The sequence below is a fragment of the Chinchilla lanigera genome, unplaced genomic scaffold, assembly GCF_000276665.1.
Source record: "Chinchilla lanigera isolate Chin_1 unplaced genomic scaffold, ChiLan1.0 scaffold00012, whole genome shotgun sequence".
NCBI lineage: Eukaryota > Metazoa > Chordata > Mammalia > Rodentia > Chinchillidae > Chinchilla > Chinchilla lanigera.
This window is the reverse complement of record NW_004955413.1, coordinates 23,465,871-23,489,843: the sequence shown is the minus strand read 5'-3', so window position 1 is coordinate 23,489,843 and position 23,973 is coordinate 23,465,871. Positions and strand designations below refer to the sequence as shown.

At 50.1% G+C, this 23,973-nt stretch overlaps 1 protein-coding gene across 2 annotated transcripts; it reads left to right on the top strand.

Moving 5' to 3' along the window:
- The first annotated feature begins 17,382 nt into the window (after positions 1-17,382).
- Positions 17,383-20,864, top strand: LOC102024327 (cytokine receptor common subunit beta-like). 2 transcript variants are annotated; one of them, XM_005379176.2, is made up of 5 exons: positions 17,383-17,556; positions 18,159-18,284; positions 18,735-18,829; positions 19,652-19,778; positions 20,811-20,864. In XM_005379176.2, exons 3-5 carry the CDS (start codon positions 18,754-18,756, stop codon positions 20,857-20,859), a joined length of 252 nt encoding a protein of 83 aa, XP_005379233.1. In that variant the 5' UTR covers positions 17,383-17,556; positions 18,159-18,284; positions 18,735-18,753; the 3' UTR covers positions 20,860-20,864. The 2 variants fall into 2 exon arrangements, 1 of the variants encoding a protein (XP_005379233.1); XR_260099.2 differs by lacking the exon at positions 17,383-17,556 and adding an exon at positions 17,588-17,739.
- The last annotated feature ends 3,109 nt before the right edge of the window (positions 20,865-23,973 follow it).

Here is a 23,973-nt window from a genome sequence, read left to right as displayed (position 1 = left end):
AAGATCAAAGAACATGGGAAAGAAGGTTTAGGAGGATGGGGTAGGACTATACAGTTTTCTTTGAAGTTTGTGGAGCTGTTGTTCTTGTGATAAGGTGTGGTGTCCAGGGCATAGCGTAGTGGGGTAATGGGGTAATATAATGGTCACACTTCTTAGGGAGAGAGTGTTAATGGCTATTTGCTGTGGGTTTTTGAAACAGTTCATTTAAACAGAGTGGATAAATATGACTCTGATGTGGAACCAAATGAAGTCCAAAATAATCCATATCTGGTGGATTAGTATTCCACACTACATACAAACACAATTCCTGGTTCTGGGAATATAAAAATGACAAACAAAACCAGAAAGATTCTCTTCTGTTATTAATTGTACACAAGTGAGGGGTAGTAGGACATTCTCACGGGATCATGAAAAAGTAGCCTCCCAGTTTTGGGTAGTACTTCATCTTTTTAAGTCTTTAGATTTTTAATCAATTTGAAAATTATTTTTACTAATCATGTTAGGTGGGGAATCTAACTTCCAAGTGAGAGCTCATTATCTTAAAAAGTTAAAAGTAACTCACCTTTTTTGCCTTGATTTGAAACGACATCCTTGTCTTCCAGTAAATTCCCGCATCTACTTGGCTTTCTTTCAGCATCTCGTGGCACGCAGCCTGCTAAAATGGCTCCGTGACCCTGCCTCCTGGTGGTCATGCCCTCGTGATTTGTTTCCAACCAACAATGCTGCAGAGGGATGGGAATGTCACTTCCGGGATGAGGGAAAAAGAGACTGTGACTCTCTTGCTCTCTCTCTCCTGTGCTAGCTGTGGTGACACCAGCTGCCTTGTTGTACACTGCCTCATGGGATTGTTCATGTGTTGTCTCCATCTGTAAGGGCTGCTGGAACACAGTCTTTAGGGTGATTTATACACAACAGAAATGTATTGCTCGCTGCTTTGGAATCTGGGGAAGTCCAAGGTGCCAACAGACTCAGCATCTGGTGAGGGGGTGTGTCCGTAAATCGTATCATCCTGTGTCTTAGTGTGGTGAAAGGGGCAGGCACACTCCTTCCAGCCTCTTTTGTAAGACTCCAGCTGAGCACATGTGTTCTCACCCAGAGACCTCAGATAACACGGCTTGTTTTAAGCCAGGCACCAGCCAGACATCTGGCACTGTTTTTATTCTTCTGCGGGAAGGTGGGATTTTTCAACTCCTGGACCATCTTAGAGTCTGGCTTCACCCCAGCTCTCCACACGGTGCCAGCACTATCTGTGGAGCTCTCCCAGGGCCTCAGGGAGCCCCTGCAACTGCCAGAGTGGGAGGCTGCTGCGGCCCTGTGGTGTCCACTCACAATGCTCTATTCTCACTTGGGATGATGGTTTAATTCATTTCTTCTGATTTTTCTTGCATATACAGACAGCACTTGGTGGGATTCCAGGCACCCAGGGGTTTTAGCAAATTTGTGAGGGAAACTTTGAACAAAGATGTTGTGGACATGATGCATTCCTTACTTACTAGAGATAAGCAAGCTGTTCTCGGAGGGGACAGGTAACCTCTCACAACTGGCTTAAGAAAAAACAGGCAACAGCAAATCAGCTGTTAATCCCCTTCTCCCCAAGAGGGGAGGAAAACCCAATGTTTTTGGTATTATGAGGGCTTAGGTTTCATACTGGGAATATTCCTGGGGGATCCCATAAAGACCCAGGAGGTGACATGTTAATACCTCGCTGGAAAGGTCCAACCACGACTCTTCTTGCTTCCAGATAAGAAAATACTTTGAATTTGTGCTTAGGGTATTAATGCATTTAACTATTACATGTAGATTATATCCATAATTTTATTCTCCAGAGTGTTTTATACGCTTTCATGCTGCCTTTGCTGACATTGTTTTTAAAATAAAACAAAAACATATAGTGAAAAAATGAAAAAGTAGATATTGCCATAGGGGTAGAGAAAATTAATAAATCTAAAAGAAAATATTATGTGCAGTTTTATGCCAATAATTTGGAAAATCTACATGAAATGCACAATTAGCCTATAAAATGTAATTTAAAATATCAACTCAAAAAGAAGTACAAATGCTAATGAAAAAAAAAGAAGAGAATCTTTCTGATGTTGGTTTTAATCTGATGCTCAATTTAATACTCAGCCATAGGAGCCTGCCTGGAGGTAGAAAGAAGCCCCGCTCTTGAGAGGCGTGCCGGCCTTAGGCTCGGACCCTTGGGTGGTGAGTGCCAGTCGCCACCCAGAAAGAATACTTATAGAAACCAACAAGTCTCCTTTTAAGGGTAAAATGCTAGAAGGCAGAATAATCATAGAAAAGCTTATTTAATAATTAACTACTTATGAATGCATTAGTCCTTCAGAGTTTTACAAGCAAGCTCTTTTAAATTCTTAAGCTCATTTACATGTTTAAGTTCTTAGAAGGCGAATTACTTTTAAGTAACAGATAATCCCCATGTTATTTCAGTAAGGCCAGGGAAAGGTTGAGAAGTGAGAATTTCCTATTTTGTTCAGTGCAGCTGTCATGTCCCTAAAGTGGGAACAAAGCACACCAGGCCCTCTTTGGAAAGGAATCCTTGGGTTAGAGGGTGACGGTTATTTCGGGGAGGGAAGTTGCTTGCTATGCCTCAGAAAGGGGTTTGCAGGTTGGAGCTGAAACTATCAGGAGACCTCAAAGTCAACCCTGTTTTGTTTTATGTGAACTCAAACTCTTGTCTCCCAGGAAAAAGCACGAGCCCCTCTGATGCTAATAAATACATTCATTCATTTAGTCTTCATTACGCATATAAGATTATGTGAATAATTTAGTTGCTTTAAGTGCTCATGAAGCATCGCTTAAGCGAAGTTATATAATTCATGAAAACAGATGATGGCTCAAAAATCATGTCAGCGTGCATAAATGATGCAACAGTAAGCTTGGCAAGTTTCTTAAAGATGCACAATCCGCAGAGACGATGAAACGCTCAGTGCTGGTTACAGGACTGAGAGAGACATCCTGAGCTTGGAGGACATTGTGATGAGTGATCCGGAAAGGCAAATCCCACACTCCTGCCTCTGTGTGGAGGCTGAGCAAGTCATCTCATAGAAGTGGAGGGCAGGATGGTGGTCACCAGAGGCTGGGAAGGGTAGGGGATGTGGACTGTGCTTATCCGGTACCAGAATACAGTGGAGATGGGGGAGAAGTTCCAGGGTCCTATAGTGCGGCAGGATAAATATAGTTCACAATAATTTTTTTCAAAATAGCTGCAAGGCCTAATAAAAAACACAAAGTGTATTTAAATTAAAAAAACCTCTCCCTCACCTCAAACACATTTATCCCATTGTTCGTACGACTTTCTGAAGCAGTTCTGGAAGTCCTCTTTTGTGAGTGTCTTATGAGGTGTGATTAAAAAAAAACCACGATGAGTGCTGCTGCTGAGTGTCAACCAGTGGAAAGGCAGGCTCATAAAAACATAACAATATCCACTTTGTTCACTGGACCTGGCACCATTTAACTTTTGGTTCTTCTCCAAAGTTAAAAGGACCATGTTTTCAATTGATTCAGGACACTGAGGCAGCCATAAGTGTGCCAGTTAAAAAATAGGCCTTTCAGAACTGCTTCAGAAAGGGCAAGGACAATGGGATAAGTGTGTTCAGGGTGAGGGGGAGGATTTGGAGGGAGTAATGGCAATGTATTTTTTACTGTAATAAATTTTAAAAGTTTAAGCATTCAGGGTATTTTCTGATCCTATCACATAGAGTCATTGTTATGGTTTGTGTCTGTGTGTCCCCCCAAAGCCTCATGCGGTCATGGGGCAGGCTTTTAGGGTTTGATTGATTATGGGTGTGAGAGCTACACCCACCCTGGGGTGGATAGTTTGCATATGTAAAGGAGAGGAAGAGGCTGCTTGAGGTCATTTCCTGGCTTTTTAGTGCTTGTTGCTTTGGCTGTGTTCTGCCGCCATGAGCTGTAGCCCTCTGCCATGTGCCACTCTGCCTTGTAATCTGCCAAGTATGGACTGAAACCTCCACAAACTGTAAGCAAAATAAACCTTTCCTTCCTTAATTTTGGGCATAAAGTATTTTGTCCCAGCAATGAGAGAAAAGTAACCAAGACAGTCATGCAGAAGCCTGACTAAAATTTAATGGACATTGAAGACATTTTGGTCAGGTGCAACCACAGGGACTTCATGGAGTGGACTTACGGTTAGGGAATAGAAAGAGGGAAAGTAGGAGAGAGGGAGGGAAAAGAAGAGAGAGAAGGAAAGGGAAGGGGAGGAAAGGGAAGGACAGGAGAGAAGAGGAGTGGAGAGGGAAAATAGAAAAGAAAAAAAGAAATACAAATTTCCTCTATCCACAAGAAGGAAGGCCTGATGTTTTGTGTGTCATGCTATTTTAGGTCCAACATACAGAAGAGATGACTAAAACAGTTCTCTTTTGTTCCACCGAAGTAAATGAGATTTATGTTATTAAAGCACCTCTTGTGGTCAGTTGAAGGAGGAGACAGAGACATCTTATCATGCGTGGGCCCTTGCAAGGTAAATGGCTGCCTTCGCATGAGAAGAGCTGGGTAAAGAGTGTTCACAGAAACCAACAGTAAATTCCCCGGGGGAGGGGAGCATTCCTCGCTGTTTCTCATAAGTCTCAGGGATGAAGGTGCCAGCACTACCAAGTATAAATCAGCATCGCCTTGAACCTTCTGGCTGATGTGATTGGACAGAAAGAAGAAGTAGAATAAGCATTAGAAATGAGAGAAAATCTTACCATGAACTAAATTAAAATCAAAATGGATCAAAGATCTAAATGCTAAAACAGAAACACCAAGTCTGCTGGAAGAGAGAATAGGTAGAACACTTGAAGACAAGATGTAGGCAAAGATTTCAAAACTTGATCACATGGGAAATACTACAAAGAATCAACTGGGATTTTATCCTATTAAAAAGCCTTTGCACAGCAAAATAAATTACCGATAAGGTAAAAAGACAACACACAGAGTGGGAAAAAAAATGTAGCTAGTTGTCCCTCAGACAAAGAATTAATATCTAGAACATATAAAGAATTGAAAAAAATTAGACACCCCCAAATTTAAAGACCCAACCCAAAAAAAGGGCATCTGAGATCAGTGCACACTTCTCAGAGTAAGAAATACAAATGGCAAATAAAAACACACAGAGTGGGAAAAAAAATGTAGCTAGTTGTCCCTCAGACAAAGAATTAATATCTAGAACATATAAAGAATTGAAAAAAATTAGACACCCCCAAATTTAAAGACCTAACCCAAAAAAAGGGCATCTGAGATCAGTGCACACTTCTCAGAGTAAGAAATACAAATGGCAAATAAATATATGAAAAAAATGTTCGATGTTATTCGTTGTCTTGGTTACATTTTCTCACTGCTGAGACAAAATATCCAACACTCAGAATTAAGGAAGGAAAGGTTTATTCAGCTCACAGTTTGTAGAGGTTTCAGTCCGTAATCAGCTGGCTCCAGGGCACGGTGGCCGAATACAGGCTGAACACTTCAAAGCAACAGAAGACAGCAAAAGCAACAATAGCAAAGGATGGGGGAGAGCAGGCCTCTTTTCCTCCCTTATATTGTAAGCAGGCTACCTGCTCTTGGGTGAGTGTAGCACTCACACCATCTCCATGCCCTCCTCTGGTACAGGAAGAAGATATTTACAAAGTGAGCACCCTGGCCCCTGCTGAGTTACTTAGCTAAGCTTCTAAAACTCTCAAGTTGATACAATTAATAACAGCCTTGAAGAAAGAGCCTTAGGAATCCTGCAAGAACGAGATGACATAAATCTGTATATAGGACATAGTTGCCAAAGTTATCTGTACCTGAAAGAGAAGTTGTAGCTGGGGTGGGGTGGGGCTCAAGGGGGATTATTTTTTAAGTTCTGCTTCAGTTTCATGTCCCTTTCAAGAAAAGCTTGCTTATCTCTAATAGGAAAGAACTGTGGGGTGTTCCCAGTTGCTTTGCTCAGACTTGTTCTCTGGATTGATGTTAAAACCCCTTGCTGTTTTGGGCTCCTACCTGCTTGTTTGTAGACGTACACACTTCTCTTCAAGATTAGAGAACAGAGATAGCAGCAACATCCGAGGGAGATAAAACAACATTGCAATGGGATGTCACAGGGCCCTGGTGACTTCTCAGTCTTCTCAGTCTGGCTGCTGCAGGAGCTCCCGGGGCTCCAGTGAGTCCTGCGGGTGTTGACACTGTATGAAGGAGAGCTGGGGTTAAGCCGGGCTCTAAGATGGTCCAGAAGGTGCAGAATCCCACCTTGGAGCAGAAGAAGACAGACAGTGTGGGTTGTCTGGCTGGGGCCCAGGCAAACAATGCATAGGAAGGAAAGAGACATTCTCTGAGGAGTCGCTGTCTTTTGGTGCTGTACAGCTGCTGCCATTCATAAGAATCAGAAGGAGTCAACCGTCCCTCTGCCTGCCTTCCCAGTCTCTCCCCAGGGCACCCAGGAAAACAGAGCTACCCTTGTGGCCTCCAGCCCCCTCTGAGAAGAGATCATCCTGACCCACGTGTGCCTTGCCTGCCTCTGGTTGCAGGGTGATGGGTGCTTATGTGGTGGTGACAGTGAGTCATTCTGACCCCAGGGCCACTTCCCTGGGCTGGATCAGCTTCTAAGGCCCTTGCTTCACTGTGCAGATTGGGTCACTTTCTATGCCTGCTCTTCCACAGACATAGCGTCAGAGCCACTTCACCGTCACTGCCCAGCCCCTGCTTTGGTGGTCCAAGGCTGAGTGACATCTTGCTGCCGTCAAGTGGCTCCCAGCACAACTTCTCACAGAGCGAGGGCATGCTGGACAGGCCACCCAGTGCCTGTTGCATTTCCCAGGACAAAAGACATGTGCCTATGAGTTGGGGACTGGGGCTGGCTTCCTGGAACCCCATCAGCTCTGGAACTCTGGAAATGGACCCTGTGGGCCTGGGAGATGGAAAGGATGGAGGGTAGAATGGGATCCTATCCCTGAATTCATCAAGATGAAGGCCACCATGAGACTTCTCGGTAAGAATACTAATGGTTTCCGCTTGTCACGGCCAGCTGGCATAAGGCCATATCTCATGGTCAAATCTACCAGGTCAGCAGATGGAACCGTGTGGTACACCAGGTCATCCAAACCACTGTGGAGATCAAGACTGGCCTAAGATGAAGCTTTCAAGGTCCTCTTGGGGAATGAGACACCCACAGACAGTGGGGGCAATGTCGCTGCCCTTGATTGAAAGGAATGGCTCTGTCAAGATGGGTGATGTACACATCCCAACCCCCCATGATGAATATAATCCTTATGTACTGCAAACGTGAACTAACAGAAGTAAAAGTTTAGAAAAATGAAAAGGACCATCCTGTTGTCTGAGAGCAGAATTCTTCCTGCTTCTTTCCATTAGAATGTTCTTTGTAAAATAGAAATCAATGTCAAACGTAAATGACAATTTTTAAAACTGATTTTAAAATAAGTAATTGGTTCTTTCCTCCTTCTCTTTTATTTTTTTATTTTTGGGAAGGGCTTGGATGTTTTTAGGGGGTGGTTACTGGGAAATGAACTCAGGACCTTGCGCTTGCCAGGGAGGTGCTGTATCACTGAGCTATCTCCCCAGCCCCTCCTTCCTCTCTTTTTAAAAAATTATTGATCAATATGAATGAGAACTCTGGTGTAGAAATTACCTATGTAGATACAGAGATGGAGAAGGGAGCTGTAATAATGGGGGTATCCCCACATGTGTGCTGATCAAACAGCGGGGGATCCAGGCCTGAAGAGGAGGCCTGTGGTGGGGAGCTGGGATCCACATCTGGGACAACAGGTGCAGGTCAGGAAGCCAGTCTGGAGCAGGGCTGGGCAGAATCTTGAGTTTCTTAGGAAGTGGGGACGAAGGCCGAGAACCTGGCTGTTGAAGTTTGGACGAGGTGGCCTGGCCCGTTGCGACAGGTTGCGCTAGGGTGACAGAGGTTCAAGAGGGTCTGGGGACAGCTTTGCCCTGTGACTTTCTCCTGCTCTGCGTCTCGGGGGCCTGGAAGTAATGCAGGGGCACAAGGGGTCAGTCACAGAATGAGGGGAACCCAGGAGCAGGAGCAGGCAGCTCAGCACCGGGGACAAGGGATGCTTGGAGGGACACAGCTGGGAGTGTGGCTGGAGGCCCTCGTGGGCCCTTTCCCCACCTGGGAATTCTCTTACCACTGCCACCGGCCAGGACCTTCCCTGGTCACACAGCGTGCCCTGCTTCTGTGTTCCAAGTTCCTCTGGCAAGTGCATGGCGTCGGTGGCCAGCTGACCCCCCCCCCCCGTCTCCCAGTTTCCTGCAGGCTCGCTCCCCACAGGGCAGTCCGACTCTTTGGGAGCCACAGTTTGAAATGAGATGGAGGAAGTGGTGAGCACATGTCTTGGGAGATTAGAATGTGGGTTGCTTAGACATGGGGCTGACTTGCACCAGGCCAGCCTGGGAGATAAGGGTTGGGGTTTGGGGTGGACCGAGGGTTTTGGAGGGAGGCAAGTTAGCTCCTGGGGTCCCCTGCTGGAAAGACACTCCATCGCTACCATCGAAGTAGAAGCCATCACCCCACTGTCTCCTGGTGAAACAGCCCTTGGTGCCTGACCCCTCTAGGTCCCCTGAAGGTACAGAGCCCAGGAGGGAAGCGCTCCAGGCTGGTGGCTGTGACTCTTACGTGGGACCCTCAGTGGTGGTGGTGACAGTGGGTCATTCTGATGCCAGGGCCACTTCCTTGGGTTGGATCAGCTTCAAAGGCCTTTGCCTTACTGCACAGGTTAGGTCATTTTCTGCACCTTGTCCTCCAACAAACACTGTTGAAGGTTAAATCTAAAAAGAGGAGAGAATCATCCAGACAGAAAATGAACAGTCTGAGATTTTCTCCACTTCATTATTAATGAAGAAATGAAGAAGATGTTATGCCTGATTCAAGGAGACCCAGAGAACAATGCCATTTCCATTTACAGATTGAAGTGACCTCTGTGTGTGTGTGTGTGTGTGTGTGTGTGTGTGTAGAGGGGAGGGAAGCTGGGGGACTCTACCCCTTCACAGGCCAGGATTTATTCTCATGTCTACAGACAAGAATTATTTTGCATTGCTATCAGCTATGTACAATTTACAGAGTTGTAAAATAGCTCAAAGGCAGTAAAAGGCTAGAATCTGATCCCTCCTCCCTGCCACCGTGGGAGTGCTCTCAAGGAATTGTAATTTTCACTGGAGACAGCCAGTATCTTTTCTACATCTTGCAAATTTCCTTAAAATACAAAGAAGAATTTTTTAGTATTTGTTAAAACTGATGTGTGCTTCCAGCAAGCCAGGAGCTGGAAATAGATGATGGTACGGCACCTGTTGCTTATAAGGGGGAGGGTGTCATCAAGACTTTGCATTTTCTTTATCTCCTGGGCACTCCTTAGCTTTTACTTTAATGATTATAAAAAAAATATGCCTGAAATTTCTGAGTGAGGTGTGGTGGCACATGCTTGTAGTCTCAACACTCTTGAGGCAGGAGGATCACAAGTTTGAGTTCAGGCTAGGCAACTTAGTGAGATACTGTTTCAAAATAAAAAAATGAAGGAGATGCCCAGGAATGTAGCTCTGAGCAGAGGCTCTGGGATCAATTCCCAGTACCACAAAAATACACACACACACACACACACACACACACACACAACCCTGGTATGGACCTTCCGAGCCTTACCAGCAGTCTCTACCACTCTGAGTCTTCTGTTCTTAGGGAAGGAGACTTGGCCACTACATCTCTTCCCAACCCATAGGGCAGGGCGCCCCCTGGTCCCCTTGAAGTTTATGGACGTCCCAGGTGCTGTAAGGAAGTGGGAACCCCATTTAGAAGCTTAGGAGATGTTTCCAAGCAAGGGATGATGTGAACCACTCTCACAAGAGAGTTCAGGAATGCGCTGTCCCTCAGGGGGCTCTGGAGAGATTCTTCACCCAGCCCTGCTCCTGGGGCACTGGCCTGAGGCTGGGACAGTCACCCTCCTCTTATCCTGCACTTCCACTGCTCCATCTTCAAGAAAGGGTCCCCCTCCCAGGCTCCCACTGCACCCCCAGTGATCAGTAGCCACAAAGCCCTTTTCTCTCCCTGGCTTCCTCTTCCCTTCCAGAGGCTCCCAGGAAACAGTTCAAAGCTTCCTGAAATGCAATAACCTAATCTCAGGGACTCTTCAGGTATATTTTCAGCCCTAAATATACCTAACTTATCTCTTTTTAAGACTGAGAATGCAAATTACAATAACATATATTTTTAAGATTTGCAGGTACGTTCTACTGCCAGCTTTTATAACTTCCTGTTTCAGACTCCCTGAGTTGCCCCTAGAATTTTTCAGTCATTTCACTAAACCTGTGGGTTCCAGGAACAGCAGAACCTTACAGAGTGACCATGCCATGTGAGATCACTTACTCTTGCACAGGAACAAAACTTGTCACCATAATTTCATGAGGTAAAGAAACAACTGTTACTGTTCTCATTTTTATGGATGAAGAAACTGAGACTCAGCAGGTGAAGTAACTTGTTCGGGGTCCCACAGCCGACGGGTAGAGGAGGAAGTGGGAATCCAGGCAGGTTTCTTGGCCCTGAGTCCCTCCCATGTTGGGATTTTCCCAGACCTGTCATTGGAGCACGGGGCTGCCCTGTTTCTCAGCCCTGTCCGCAGCTGGAAGAAGTCGCTGATGTGTCTTTGGGCAGAACAACCCTTACCTTCCTCAAGAGCCACATCAGCTGCTGGTATCTCCTTTGTCTTCTCAACCAGCTTTCAAAAAAAGATGTGGTCTAGGGTAGGGATGCTGGGTCTTCCTCTCTAGTTCTTCATTTTTGGCTCAGGTGCCTCCCCCACCAACCAAGAGGGGACTTGTGTGTCTGTGTTGGAAGCAGAGCATGGAGGTAGAGAGCCCCACAGGGCCACGGGCACCTGAGGGATTCTGTAGGAGCCTGAGACCAGGAAGGCACCAGAGATAGACAGCTAGCTGGCTGGGAGCCTGGGGAGAAGTGGGGAGGAGAGTTTCCAGGCCCTGTAAATAGCAGAGGTGGTGGGTGCCATGTCAGGTGCTGGAGTCCAGGCAGAGGGGAGGCCATCAGATAGGGTGACTGTGGCTCCTTGATGGTGCTGGCAAGGGCATTTGTGGAGTGTGGGGAGCGGTTAGTGGCACACAGGAAGAGAGGGCATGGGAGGTTGGTGAATGGGGCAGCTGTTTGGAAAACCTGGCTGGAAAGGAGAAAGGGTATAGAAGCTTCTGGGGAGATTTAGTTGGGATGAGGGGATCAGGCACTGTTTTTTAAAGATAAAAAGAGTTGGTTATGTTTCAGGTGCAAAAATATCTCAGAAACTTATGAGATATGGAAAGAAGAGGGGCCCAGTTGTTAGGCGAGGGATGTGGAGGGGTGGGCTCTAGCTTCAGTTTAGGGCAATAGAGAAAAATAGAAGACACTGATAAAAAACAGAAATGTCCTGAAGTTGGCCTTGGGGAGGCCACAGGGCCAAGTGCTTGTTTCCCAGGATACTTCTGACATTGCTTATGTGTGATCTGAACCTAACCAGCACACAAATGTCAGTCGCAAGGACAAATGATCCTTTGCTGCTTACTGAGCCAGCCCCAAGCTCTGTGGCTGAAAGCAGCAAGCACTTGCCATTGGTTGCCATGCCGTGGACTGGCTGGGCTCAGCCAGTTGGTTCTTCTGCTCCACAAAGCAGGTGTGGTCCTTACTGTGGCTGCATTCAGCTGGGAGGTCCTTCAGGCTGGATGATGACAGAGGCCTTACCATCTGTGAGCTGGGGTACTTCATTCCCTTCCTCCAGTTCTCTGCAGGGAACATCAGGACTACTTGATACAGTGGTGCCCTCTAAGAGCGTAAAGAAGCTGCAGGCCCCCAAGGCCTAGTCCAGAAGTCATATAGCATCCATCACTGCATTGTACTGGCCAAAGCAAGTCACAAGGTGGCCCTGGCTCAGATCTAAACAGGGATATAGGCTCCTGATCTTAGTGGGAGGAGCTGCAAAGGCCCAGTGTGGAAGGATGTGTAAGATGGGGGACTGTGGCTACCATCACTGGTGCCAGCTAACTGTGGCCTGTCTCAGGTGCCAGTGTCTCCCTGAATATCCCCTTTCCCACTTATGCAAGCATTTTAGATGTCATCTGCAGTGCAAGTGTCTTATGTTTTTAAAACTGGTTCATGAATGTGAATTAAATTAAAAAATCATTTAAACACAAACATAATTTTATTTTTTCATTACATGAATGTGCATTTACTAGGATAAAACTACAAGAGAGTGTTTTACAAAAAGGAAAAATAGAAGCTACCTGAAATTCTACTCCCTAAATAAAGTGTGCTGTAGGCCTGTAAGCTATAGGGTCTTGGATTTAACAAACAAAAATCAACCAGTGATCCCTCTAGCCAAAAATCTATTTCTTGATAATTTGATTAATTCTTGAGAGATACATTGACTGCTTTGAAAAGTCACTGAGAATCCTTATGTGGAACCTGAGATGTTGCAGGAACAGAAAATGATGTTCAGTTCAAACCGGATTTACTGAATATTTTTGAGGTTTTAAGGATGGGACAGAAACCAGACCTCCTGGTCCCTGCTCTCAGGCTCCCGCTGGAATGGGAGAAACAGGTCACGCAAGGAGATTTTAGTTCACCAGGGTGGAGCCACAGCTGAGGGCTGTGCAGGATGCCCAGGACACTCCAAGTGGGATGGGGTTGGAAAGACTGAGCAAGAACAAGTCTTCTGCACACACCTGAATAAAGTTAAACCAGCTTCATCCAGATGGAGCAGGGCAAGAAAGAAAAGGCAAAATGTGAGCAAACACAGGCAGATGCCAAAGGAATCTAAAAAGAAGAGTCCAGTTTTTTTTTTTTAATTTCCAGGTTGGAATTTTATTCATTAAAATATGTTTTATTGTTAAATACAAGTACTCTGATACCTGAAGTTTGGTGATGTCCATGTAATCATTCCCCACAGTAGCAGACAGACCCTTGCCAGGCTCCCACAATCCCCAGTGCCCCCAGACCCAGCACCCAGTCTCCTGTGGCAGGATCTGTCCCCTTCACTGTCTCGTCACTAGAGCAACCCTCAGACCACTAATGGTTTCTGTCACCTTTTTCCAATCTGTGGGTCCTGACTTAACTTCTCTCTCTCTTTCTCCTTATAGTGTATTTGCTTATGCACTTTATTTTTGGCTTCTGTACTCTTTGTGCTGAAACTGAATCGGTTAGTTGTAAACATATTTATTATGTGAACAGTAAAATGCTGCATTAATTAATGATTGTAAAAGCTATTAACTTTATGAAGACAAACAATAAGAACTTTGAGTAGCTGGGCAGCAAGATAGATCATTCATAAGAATATTAGGAGAGTGCATTTGCTTGATAATTTTAGGAAGACTTTGGGAGGCATCTAACTTGGCCTGACTGCAGCCATCTTGAGATTTGGCTAATCTGATTGTCCCTGAGTAACCCAGGCCTTCTTTCTCCTGCTTAGTTTCCCAGCCTACTATATATAGATACACACAACCATTGATTAGAGTGGCCACTGATGCAAGGCCACTGATGCCAGGGATGTACCTGACGTCTTTGATGTTAGCTGGAGATAAAACCAGGTACATTCTGGCTTGGATGAAGTCGCTTGTGTTGTGACCTGTACATAAGGCCTTCCCTCTGACCCAAGTGGTGATGTCCACTGGTCTTGTTTATACTTTCCACACTCTGTCCATAGGTTCCCACCGGGCTGCACTTGGTGCCATTGTTGGTCTCCTTCTTTGGTCTTTCAGCACCTTTCTCCTTAGGCAATCAGTTATGCTGCATTTTCCCAGAGCAGTACTGTAATTTTCATTGGTCTGTTTTGTGCTACTGGGGTTTGAACCCAGGGCCTTTGCATTGATCTACATTCTCAGTTATACCCTCTTATTTTTTGTTTTAAATAAAATTTGAGGTAGAATCTCACTAAATTGCTAAGTTGGCCAAGCTGGACCCAAACCTGTGATCCTTCTGCCTTACCCTCCCAGAGTGCCAGAATTACAGGCTGGAGCCACCAGTCCTGGTTGATACACTGTTTTATCTTATAAAATTTAAATAGTGATAAAAGGCGGAATTATAGATATTCAATTCTATTACAAATATGATCTTTGTAGAAATTTTATTTCTTAGGCGAGTAGCACATAATAAAGAAGTAGCATTCCATATACGTAATAAAACCCTTCCAAGAACACTGACTCATTGGCTAGTGGTTTAATTCCATTTAGGTGGTTTAATTTCCATTCAAGCAAAATTCATATTTGAGAATTCTCTATACCTTGGGAGGAATATGTTAGAAACAAAGTGTCAATTTTGTCACATTGAAATCTTACAAAAAGAAAAACGTTTGAAATGAAGTATAATATCCTCAACAAACATCCTTGAGTCCGGCAAAATAAAGATGATGAAGATGCCAGACATGGTGGCACATGCCTGTAATCCCAACTCCCTGGGAGGCTGATTCAGGAGGATCAAAATCAAGAGGATGGGCAATTTAGTGACTTAGCAGGACCCTGTCTCAAAATAATAATAATAATAATAATTTTAAAAGGCTGGGAATGTAACACAATGTGAAGGCCCTGGCTTTGATGCTCAGTACTGCCAAAAAAAAAAGAAGAAAAAGATAAGCAAGTCACCACAACATGCTTTTGCTCTTGTTATTCACACCCCAATACAACAGATTTTACAAGCAATTCCTCACAGTTTTGAGTCACTGGAGGTTAGAATTTAAATAAAGCTTACAGAAATGATTGCTGTGGACTCTGTCATCTGTTTTCAGAAGTTGAAGATGAGAGGTTTAGGAAATCCTCCTGAGCCCTTAATCCTACATGCAGAGTTTCTTCTGGAAATGTATTATCAGAAACTTTTATCTGAATACTGTTCTACCACGCACAGGGAGATTATGCCTGTCATCCAGGGGGCTGGTGGGGGAATGTGTTACTAAGCACGGCGGGAATCTAGGAAAGGAAGCCAGGAGCAATCTTGCCCAACAGGGCTGTGAAGTCAGTATTCGTATCTAGAGAAACGTCGGCACTTCAAGTTCGGAAACTAACCTTCATGATAATAAGATTGTGGTAATTTTTCACTTCTGCATGGATAATGTTCCAAACTTATTCTTCCCTCCCAGTGTTGGTTCTTTGGTGGTGACAATTGACTTCGGCTCCCATGGAGCCCTGGGCTGGGCCACAGGAGGAGCAGGCTGGTCCCTAGGCCTGAGGTCACGGCTCCCCCAGGCACACAGAAGCTGAGGAGCTATTTCACAGCTGAGGAGAGCGCAGTCAGGATCAGGCACAGGGAGGGACGCGCCTGAGTTTGCATGACCAGGCAGGAAGCTAAACTGAGGCTGGGGCTCTTTCCTCTCTTAGGGATGAAAACATGGTGCCTTCTGCTACTTTTAGGGTTCTGACTCTTTCCAGCCATCCTTTTCAGAATCTGTCTGGAAATGGGGACTTGCAGTCTGTCAGACACTGGCAGTGAGTTGGAAAGGACGGAGCTCAGGTTCCACATCACCCCTGTGGAGTTTAGTCACCCAACAGGGTGGAAGTTCTGCCCCTCAGGAAGGCTTGGAGCAATTCTGGAGACCAGAAGCCTTGGATGAGAGACTTATTTGATTAAAAACCCTGAAGGAAATGAGGAAACATGACAGCAGCCTGGCCAAGGGACTGGGACCTGTGACACCTGCTATGCTGTCTGGAATCCAGGTCCCTGGGGTGCCCAGCAGTACCTTTGACGATAACAACTAAGTCCTTTAGGGTGAGCACCTGCATGCCAGGTTCTGTCCTGTACTTTACATGGAGCATGTGAATCCTTGTAATGACCCTGTGAACAAGGGGCCATTGTTACCCCCACTCTACTGATCAGCACACAGAGGCACAGAGAGGTTACCTAACTTGTCCAAGGTCACACAGCTAGCAAGCAGAAGAACTGAGACTGGAACTCAGATGGGCAGGTTCCAGTGACACTGGACATTGCTGTTCTGGTCACCTCCTCCCGGAGCTGTGTGTCAGGGAATGGTTGCCCCAAACTTACCCTCATGGTCGATTCTCATAGTCAGAACCACAAGGCTCCCTTATCATTGATTAGTTTTAATGTATTGTCTTGTTTCACATTTTAATACCTTCATTAAGAGATCATACTTTGAGTTTGCAGTTATGACATACACCGTGAGAAGCTTTGGCTTTGATATTTGCCTGTGTTCTCTTTTCCACTTACAGCCGCTTTGTACCCAGGTGAGGGACTCCGCTCTTGCCGCTGGAGACCCGGGGGCTAGAAAGCCAGGAAAGGTCAGCAGTGCGGAGCGTGGGAGGGTCTCGGGGTCCCTTGGGGGCGGGGAGGGCAGACAGTGCCTGAATGGATGAAGATGGCACTGCCAGAGCCCTGGTGGGAGGCACAGTTCGGCACTGCCCTGGTAGGGGACAGAGGACAGACACAGGTCAGCTGTCCTTGAAGAAGCTTCTTTCCACCTGCACTTTGTGCACTGCCCAGGCTGAGCTCCTCCTTGGTCCTCAGCACAGCCCAGGGCTCAGACGTGGAGCAGGACCAACCAGGAGGCAGGACGGCCTGGGACAGGACGCCTGCTCAGACCTCAGTGTCCCTCCCCTGCACACTCTCCACCCCAGGATGGCGTGTCACACACATGCCGGCACACCAGAGAGGGCAGTGGTCCCAGTGGGGACCTCAGGTGGGCCTGTCCTGGGCAGAGCACTGTCCCCCAGGGAAGGGCACTCAACAGGAAGTATTGCCCTTCCTGGCAGGAAACGACTCAAGGACCACAAGGGCAAAGGCCAGTGGCTTCCCCCTTTTCCTGCCCTTGTCCCTGGCCCAGGAGAAGGGGAGATGGGAAAGGTGGGGCACCAGCGTCTTCATTGCTCCATCCTGGTGGCTGCCACATGGCACTCAGGACTTTCCATCCGTCACCTCCTAAGCTTTCCCACTTCCCATGTGCAGCTTGTGCCTGGCTGGGTAGAACCAGAGACAAGGAGGGAGGGAGGCATGGGCTGTGGAGTCTCTGTCCGCAGGAGTCGACCATCCATCCATCCATCCATTCATTCACTGATTCCATACCCAGTCTCAAGCGTCAAGTCTGTACCAGAGCACATACAGGTCAAAGAGACGTGAACTAGGAATGGGGGGTGGGCACAGACACTGCAGGCAGCTTGCGGGTGGGCGGCAGGTGCCTGGCCAAACAGGATCCACAGGAAGTAAAAGCAATTCCAGCCGATGCAGAGGGCATGTTATCCAGTGAGAAGTGTTCCTCCATTTGGTTCCTTCAAAATCTCTGTGAGTTTTGTAGACAGTTATCTCCAAGCAACCGGTGGGGCCTAGAGGCGGGGCCGAGTGACAGGAGAGAAGGTGAACAAAGTCCCACACGAAGCCAAGCTAGAGGGAGACGCCGCACCCAGGGCTGTCAGGCTCTGGGACTCACGCGCTCTGCTATTCACAGCCGTGTGACTCCTTGGGAAGGTCAGGGAGGGCTGCTGGGTGAGGCTCTGCCTGAGCTTGTGGAGAGATGCAGCAGGCTAGATAGAAGGAGCAACATTGTTTCTGGCAGAAGCGACAACATTTGCAAGGTAGTAAGGGCTGGAACAGAAAAGCTGTCAGCGCTCACAATTCCGAGACGTGGGGAGATGCCAGCGAGAGGGGCTGTGCGTAGAAATAGGCTGTGCTTCCTCTTTCTGCTGTCCTCAGGACAGTGGCAGAGCCTCACAGCGGTCTGGGGGCTCCTGAAGGAGCGGGCCAGTCCGGTCACAGAGGTAGGGCTGGTGGGGGCCCGGGGTTGCCCAGAGTGAGGGGGCCCAGAGGCGAGAGCCTGGGGCACGGGGTGGGGGCAGCTTGCTCTGGGGATCTGGGGGGGTTAGGGGTGAGGGGCAAGGGCTGAGTCCCCCTAAGCACCGGAGGGGTGTCTGGCAACATTAAAGACCCCACCCTGGCTCACAGTCCCAAATTTAAGTGGGTTCAGCTGGTATGGCCAGACTGGAGTTAGTGGGATCCAAGATGTGGATTTGCCTAGAGATAGAGGAAGAGGGAAGGGCTGGCGGTGGGTGCGGGTGGAGGATAGAACAGGGTCACTCCTCCTCCTTCCCTGCCAGCAGCCACAGGGTCTGCAGTCGGCCGCACGGCGGTGGTCCCAGTGTGTGAGTGTGCAGCTGTGCATCGCTTGTATCTTTTGCAGGTTTCAGGGATTTTGAGGAAGGCAGACACAGCACCTGACTCTTCCAATAACATCACCAAGGACAGCAAGGAAATGAGAACCCAGCCTGGGCCTCCACCTGCCCTGGGGCGCAGGGAACGGGCAAGGGTAGCCTCAGGCCTGGGGGGAGGGCAGTGGGGTAGATGGCATCAGTGAGGTGTGGCCCAAAGGGGTCTGGGCGTCCTGAGACTCATGCAGTCGCCCCTTGTGGAAGGAGGACCCCCCAGCGTGTGGGAGCTCAGCACCAAACACAGGCTGTGAACCCCGGAGCAGGGGTTGTGGCACAGTTTGTAGCAACCCTGGGGCAGGTGAGGGACCAAGGTCTAGGAGGAGCCTAGGTCTCCCAGTGGCCTTTGTCCTGCCATGTGAAGAGAGGGACAAGGGCCCTTATGGTCCTATATCCAATTTCTCAGGTCCACGGGAGGAATGGTGGCTGCTGGGTGAACAAAGAGCTGGTGACCTAGGACACCAGCTGCCCCCACCCAGCCGCAACGGGAGACTTCAGGGCAATGAGGATGCCCAGCTGCCCATAGCCAGTGCCCACCCCACCACCCGCAGGTCCAGAGCCGACCAGGAGATGGCGCTGCTCCCACGCCTGCTCCTCATGGCCCTGCCCGCTCTGCGCAGGGGGCCCATTGCGCAAGGGTCAGAGGGTGAGTCTGAGGCTCCTTCCCTTCCTCATGCCCCGCCTCACCCCTGACCACGTCAGGGACACCCCCTCTGAACCCTGGAAGCTCCTGGACACCTCACAGCTCTCCTTCCTCCCTGTCTCGCGTCCCTCCTCCCTCTGGGCCGGTCACCTGGGCCCTCCTCCAGGCTCCCACACACCCGCTCACCCTTCTCTGGCCCCTGAGGGCTCCGCTGAAGCAGAGCCACGTCTCTGCCCCCCCCTCACTGTGTCATCGGAGGCCCCGAGCTCCCGGAGGTCCAGCCTCTTCTCTGCCCCGCTCCCGCCCAGCACCTCTGCTCCCTGGAGACCTCCGATCCCCGCTGCTGCCTTGGCCTGGGGCTCCCCCTACAGCAACCTGGCGTCCCCACTACTCCTGGGGTGCTCGCGGGGCTCCCAAAGCAGAAGGGACCCTTCCCAGTGCCCCCAGACCACGGCTTCTGTCACCACCTCAGGAAGAACAGTCCATTTTCCAAAACCCAGGCCAGGCAGGCAGAGGACAGAGGCGGCCCAAGGGTGGGCCTGGGGGGGGCACCGTGGAGTGTGGAGGTGCGGCTGTGTCTGACACACGTCCTCTCCTGAGGGCCCCTTCCCCAGGGCCAGCACACGGGGCCCAGTAATGCGCTGAGGATCGGCTAGAAGCTGTGTTTCTGTGGGGAGAAGGGTCCTTGGCCGGGACCCCCCCAGAGCCGCCCTGCCCAGGGCTCTGCGGGAACCCGGGTCTTTCCCCAGGGCTGGGCACTCTGCTAATGCGTGGGGGCGGTGACAGGGGCAGAGGGGAGGGTGACCCTCCTGCATCTCCCTGCAGATACTGTCCCGCTGCAGACCCTGCGCTGCTACAATGACTACACGAGCCGCATCGTGTGCAGCTGGGCAGAGACGGCGGCTGCTGGGCAGCTCGTCAAGGTGACCCTCCGTCGGCGGTTGTTAAAAGAGTGAGTGAGGGGGACCAGGGTCTGAGGGTGCTGTTCTGTGTCTAGGGTGCCTGGCTTAGGGCTGTGGGATCACAAGGGCATGGCAGGGCCAGCACTGGGTGGGATTGGACAGCATGGGACGGAGGGCCCAGGAGCTATAGCCAGGCTCTTGCTGGGGTCTGGAGCGCCTCCTGCCGACAGCAGTGAATCCCCGTCCCAGCTGCTCTCTGAAGCCTGAGCTCAGATCCCATGAGTCTTGCTGCCCAAGAACATCACTGCCATCAACATCCCCGCCCTCCCTGTGTCACCCGTGGTGCCTTCTCCCGGGACCACGCCCAGTCACCTTGCAGACACGCTGGACCCCCTTCTAGATGCCAATGCTGGCTGCAGCACCAGGATATCTCCCACTTCATGTCCCCATAGCACCCCTCTTCAGGCTCCTGCATGGCAGCTCCTGAGACTTCTCTGGGGACCCCAGAGATCTGCCCCCTTGGATCTGCTCTATGAGGCTTCACCCCAGGCTTCAGCCATGCCACCTTCAGTCAAGGTCACCAATGAGCTCCTCTCACCTAACTCAAAGGCCGATTCTCGGACATCTGGTGCTTGGTCCGTGGCTGTGATCCTACCCTTCTTGAAATGCCTTCTCCTCACAGCGCTGCTTGGCGGCCTCTTGCTTCACCAAGTGACTCCAGTGTTCGCCTTCGCACCTCTGCCCCTGCCCGGTGGGACACTCCAGGGCTCAGTCTCGGGCTCACAACACTGTCCCTCGCTGTCCACTCCTGTCCCCACCTTTGTCCTGTCGATACACACATCCCTATTCCAAGTTTCATTTGTCCTTGAGAGGTTTTCCCCTACTACACGACTCCAGTGGGTTAGCGGGTGCCCCCTCCAGCAGGATGCTGGCTCTGTGTTTGGGTGTCTGTGTATGTGTGGTTCGCTGCCAGTGCCCGCAAGGCCTGGCACCCAGTAGCCACTCATTAAGTAAATAGTTAATGAACAAATGATCCTTATTCACTCTGAGCCAAATCGTGAAACCGTGTCCTTTCTCCACAGGAACCTTCCCCAGCCAGTGTCCTCTGACTTCACTAACGACATGCCCTGATCACACTGCCCATCTCCTCCCTGTGTGCCTAGATGTGTCATTCCCTAGGGGGTGTTCGGTGGGGAGGACAGCATGTTCTCGTTCCAGCCAGACCGGCCTCTGAACATCCAGGTCACTGTGCCACTGGCCCACCACGGTAAGAGCTGGCATCCATGCCAGGGCTCGGCTCCTGACTAGGCAGAGGGCACCAGGGACAGTGGGGGTAAAGCAGAAGAACCAGGCAGGGAGTGTCCGAGGAGTGGAGACTCTGTCCTGGGACCGCGTGGGGACAGGAAGCGGCGCCCTGTGATGCCGGCACTTGAGCAGGTGCGAGGAGCGGGCCACACCCAAGCTGCCTCCCCTGCCCAGCTGCTGCCACCTCCGCCCAGCCTCTGAGTCCCAGCCCTGACAGCTTCCCGCCAAGGGAACCACGCCCAGGACTCTCCTGGAAACTGACCAGCCATGGGACGCACGCCTGCCGCAGCGCCTCTGTGGGTGAGGCCCGTGAGGCCCAGAGCGGTTCCGGAGCCCGGCCTCTGGGCCAGGTCCACTCCCCACAGGCTTCCTGCCCTGCACACACTCAGCTGTCTCCTCGCTGCCCCCCTGGGCCCAGGGTGCACGGCGGGCCCATGGGGGCCAAGACTCCAGCAGGGTCTCGGCTGGGTGCACACGGCCATTTGTACGGCGAGGTCTGCCTGAGTTTCCGCTAGAAGGAAAGCAGCGGCCCTGCACTCGCATGGGCTCCAAGCGGTGCTGCTCCTGGGAGGCCGGGTGGAAAGGGGAGTCCTCTGAGAAAGGTCTGGGGTGACGGGCCAAGCCCTGTGTGTGGCGGGTGTTGGGGAGGCTGTGACTCTTGTCCTCTTCCCCATGCAGCACCAGAGAGGTGCCACTGTCCCTGCCTTTTGGCTTCACCCAGGCCTTTTGCCCAAGGCCTGGCAGGCGCTGCTGGCCGCGCTCAGGTTGGGCCCAGGCAGGTCGGCTCCCGCCTCGGACCCTGCCCTGGCCCTGCTGCTCCTGGCACAAGTCTGGGAGGCTCTGCTCTGCTTCCTGCCTGGGTCACAGGCTCGGGAAGCCGCGGCCTGGAGAGGGCAGCTCTGAGACCATGTTTCCAAACCTGCTCTCCTGGGTGAGAGGGTCCCTCCCTGGGGGCGCTCAGAGCTGCAGCCTGGAGACCGGGAAACGCCGGACACTGTCCCGAGTGCTGCGTGCAGGGGCAGAGGGCGGAGGGACTGGGGGATCAGGACAGGCTTCCCAGAAGGAAGGAAGCGGCTTTGCCACTGAGATGTGAGGGCAGTGGAGGGGCATGGAGCGGGAGGTGCCTTCCTGGCAGGGTAACCTTGTGTGCAAAGGCCAGGAGGCTCGGGAGGAGTGGCAGGCTGGGAAGTCTCTGTCACTGTGTCCCGGAGCATCAAGTTCTTATGCTGGGGGCTGGGGATTTAGCTCAGCGGCACAGCACCTGCCTGGCAAGCTCAAGGTCGTGAGTTCAATTCCTGGTACCGGAAGAAAAACAAAAAAACAAAACACAATAAAACAAAACAAAACAAAACAAAAAGTTCTTATGCTGGACAACAGAAGGAAAAAATGGAGGACACAGGCAGGACCTGAAGCTGGACAGGAGGCCCCTTCATCCCAGCGCCAGTAGAGGGCCAAAGAGAAGTGGTTTAGGCTGTGTGTCAAGCTAGTTTTGGCTGTGTCTCCTCCCACTGCCACTGTAACATGAAGGCCACTGTAGCAACACACATTTGCCAGTTCGGCCGTGTGCTATCAGACCTCATTCATGGACACAAATTGGATTTAATTTTTATGTATGGCAAAGGCTGACTCTTTTTTTGTTTGTTTGTGGTACGGAACCCAGGGCCTTTGCATTGAGCTGCAGCTCCAACCTTTTTTCATTTTTTATTTTGAGACAGAGTCCCACTATGTCACTAAGTGGCCTAGGCTAGGTTTGAATTTATGATCCTTCTGCCTCAGTCTCCCAAAGTGCTGGAATTCTGGGTGTGCACCACCACCCAGGCAAGATTCTGGTTAACAGTTGTAAAAAACTGTGTAAGAGGGTAAAAGTTATTCTTAGCTCCCTGGCCTTTACAACAACTGTGGGCCAGATGTGTCCCTTGGGCCAATGTGGCAGCTTGTGACCTAGAGGATTGTGGCGGGTATCACATGTTCGGATGGCTGAGGAAGTGAGGCCAGACGAGGGCGGGGAGAACCAAAGGGTGGGGACCAGGGTGAGAGGAGAGCAGGGCTGCTGTGGGAGCCCAGCAAGCAGCAGGGATTCATGCAGAGGAGAACACTGGAGGGGACCTGAGGTGGCCAGGCAGGTGACAGGAAAGAGATGCTTAAATCCTGGCTGCAGGGCAGAATCTGTTCCCACACTGGGCACATGCAGAGTCCAAGAGAGCATGGGGAGAGCAGTGGGCCCCAGTCAGGTGGCCAGGGAGAAGGCAGGACAATGTAGGGACAGGGAATGTGGCATTTTGTCTCTGGAAGCTTTTGCTGAAGCTGGAAGTCACTGGGACCTTGGCGATCGGTGAAGGAGGACAAAGATGGGCATCTGATCTATCTGAGGCCTGTACAGCCCAGATCTTGGACATTTCCTTCCTCCAGCACTTTCTCCATCTGTGAAATGAGCCCGTGCAATAAAATGGCTGAAGCTGGATGAAAAGGGGGGAACTGGCCCCCAGGCGGCCCAGGTCCCAGCAGCTTCCTGGAGCTCTGTGCTGAGACAGATGCCCACTCCGTGTCAGCCTCAGGCTTGGGGTGCTGTGATCGAATACTGATGCCTGTCCTGGCTGGGTGGGCAGGAGTGGTGGCTTGCTATGCACCTCGCTCCTGTGGACCTGTTCTAACCTACAACGTCTCATGACCGGCATAGAACCGTCACCTCCTACTATGTGAATGTTTTGGATGTGAAAATCATGCCCGGAAATAGGACAGAGAAAGTACCAGAGCCCAAAGCCATGGCTTTCAGGAATTTGGCTTCTTCGTGAGCTCAGGAGATTCCAGGCAGGCCTCTCTGCATTGAGAGGTGGACAGTGTGATTCCTGAGAGCCCAAAGACTGCAACTGTATTCATTCACCCATCCATCCATCCATCCATCCACCCATCCATCCACCCATCCATCCATCCATCCATCCA

Excerpts from the sequence above, each read along its gene's own strand:
- LOC102024327 (XM_005379176.2), top strand. The coding sequence starts at position 18,754 with ATGGCGCTGCTCCCACGCCTGCTCCTCATGGCCCTGCCCGCTCTGCGC. Across the intron at positions 18,830-19,651 it reads CATTGCGCAAGGGTCAGAGG|ATACTGTCCCGCTGCAGACC; the intron begins GTGAGTCTGAGG and ends ATCTCCCTGCAG. Across the intron at positions 19,779-20,810 it reads CGTCGGCGGTTGTTAAAAGA|GAACCTTCCCCAGCCAGTGT; the intron begins GTGAGTGAGGGG and ends CTTTCTCCACAG.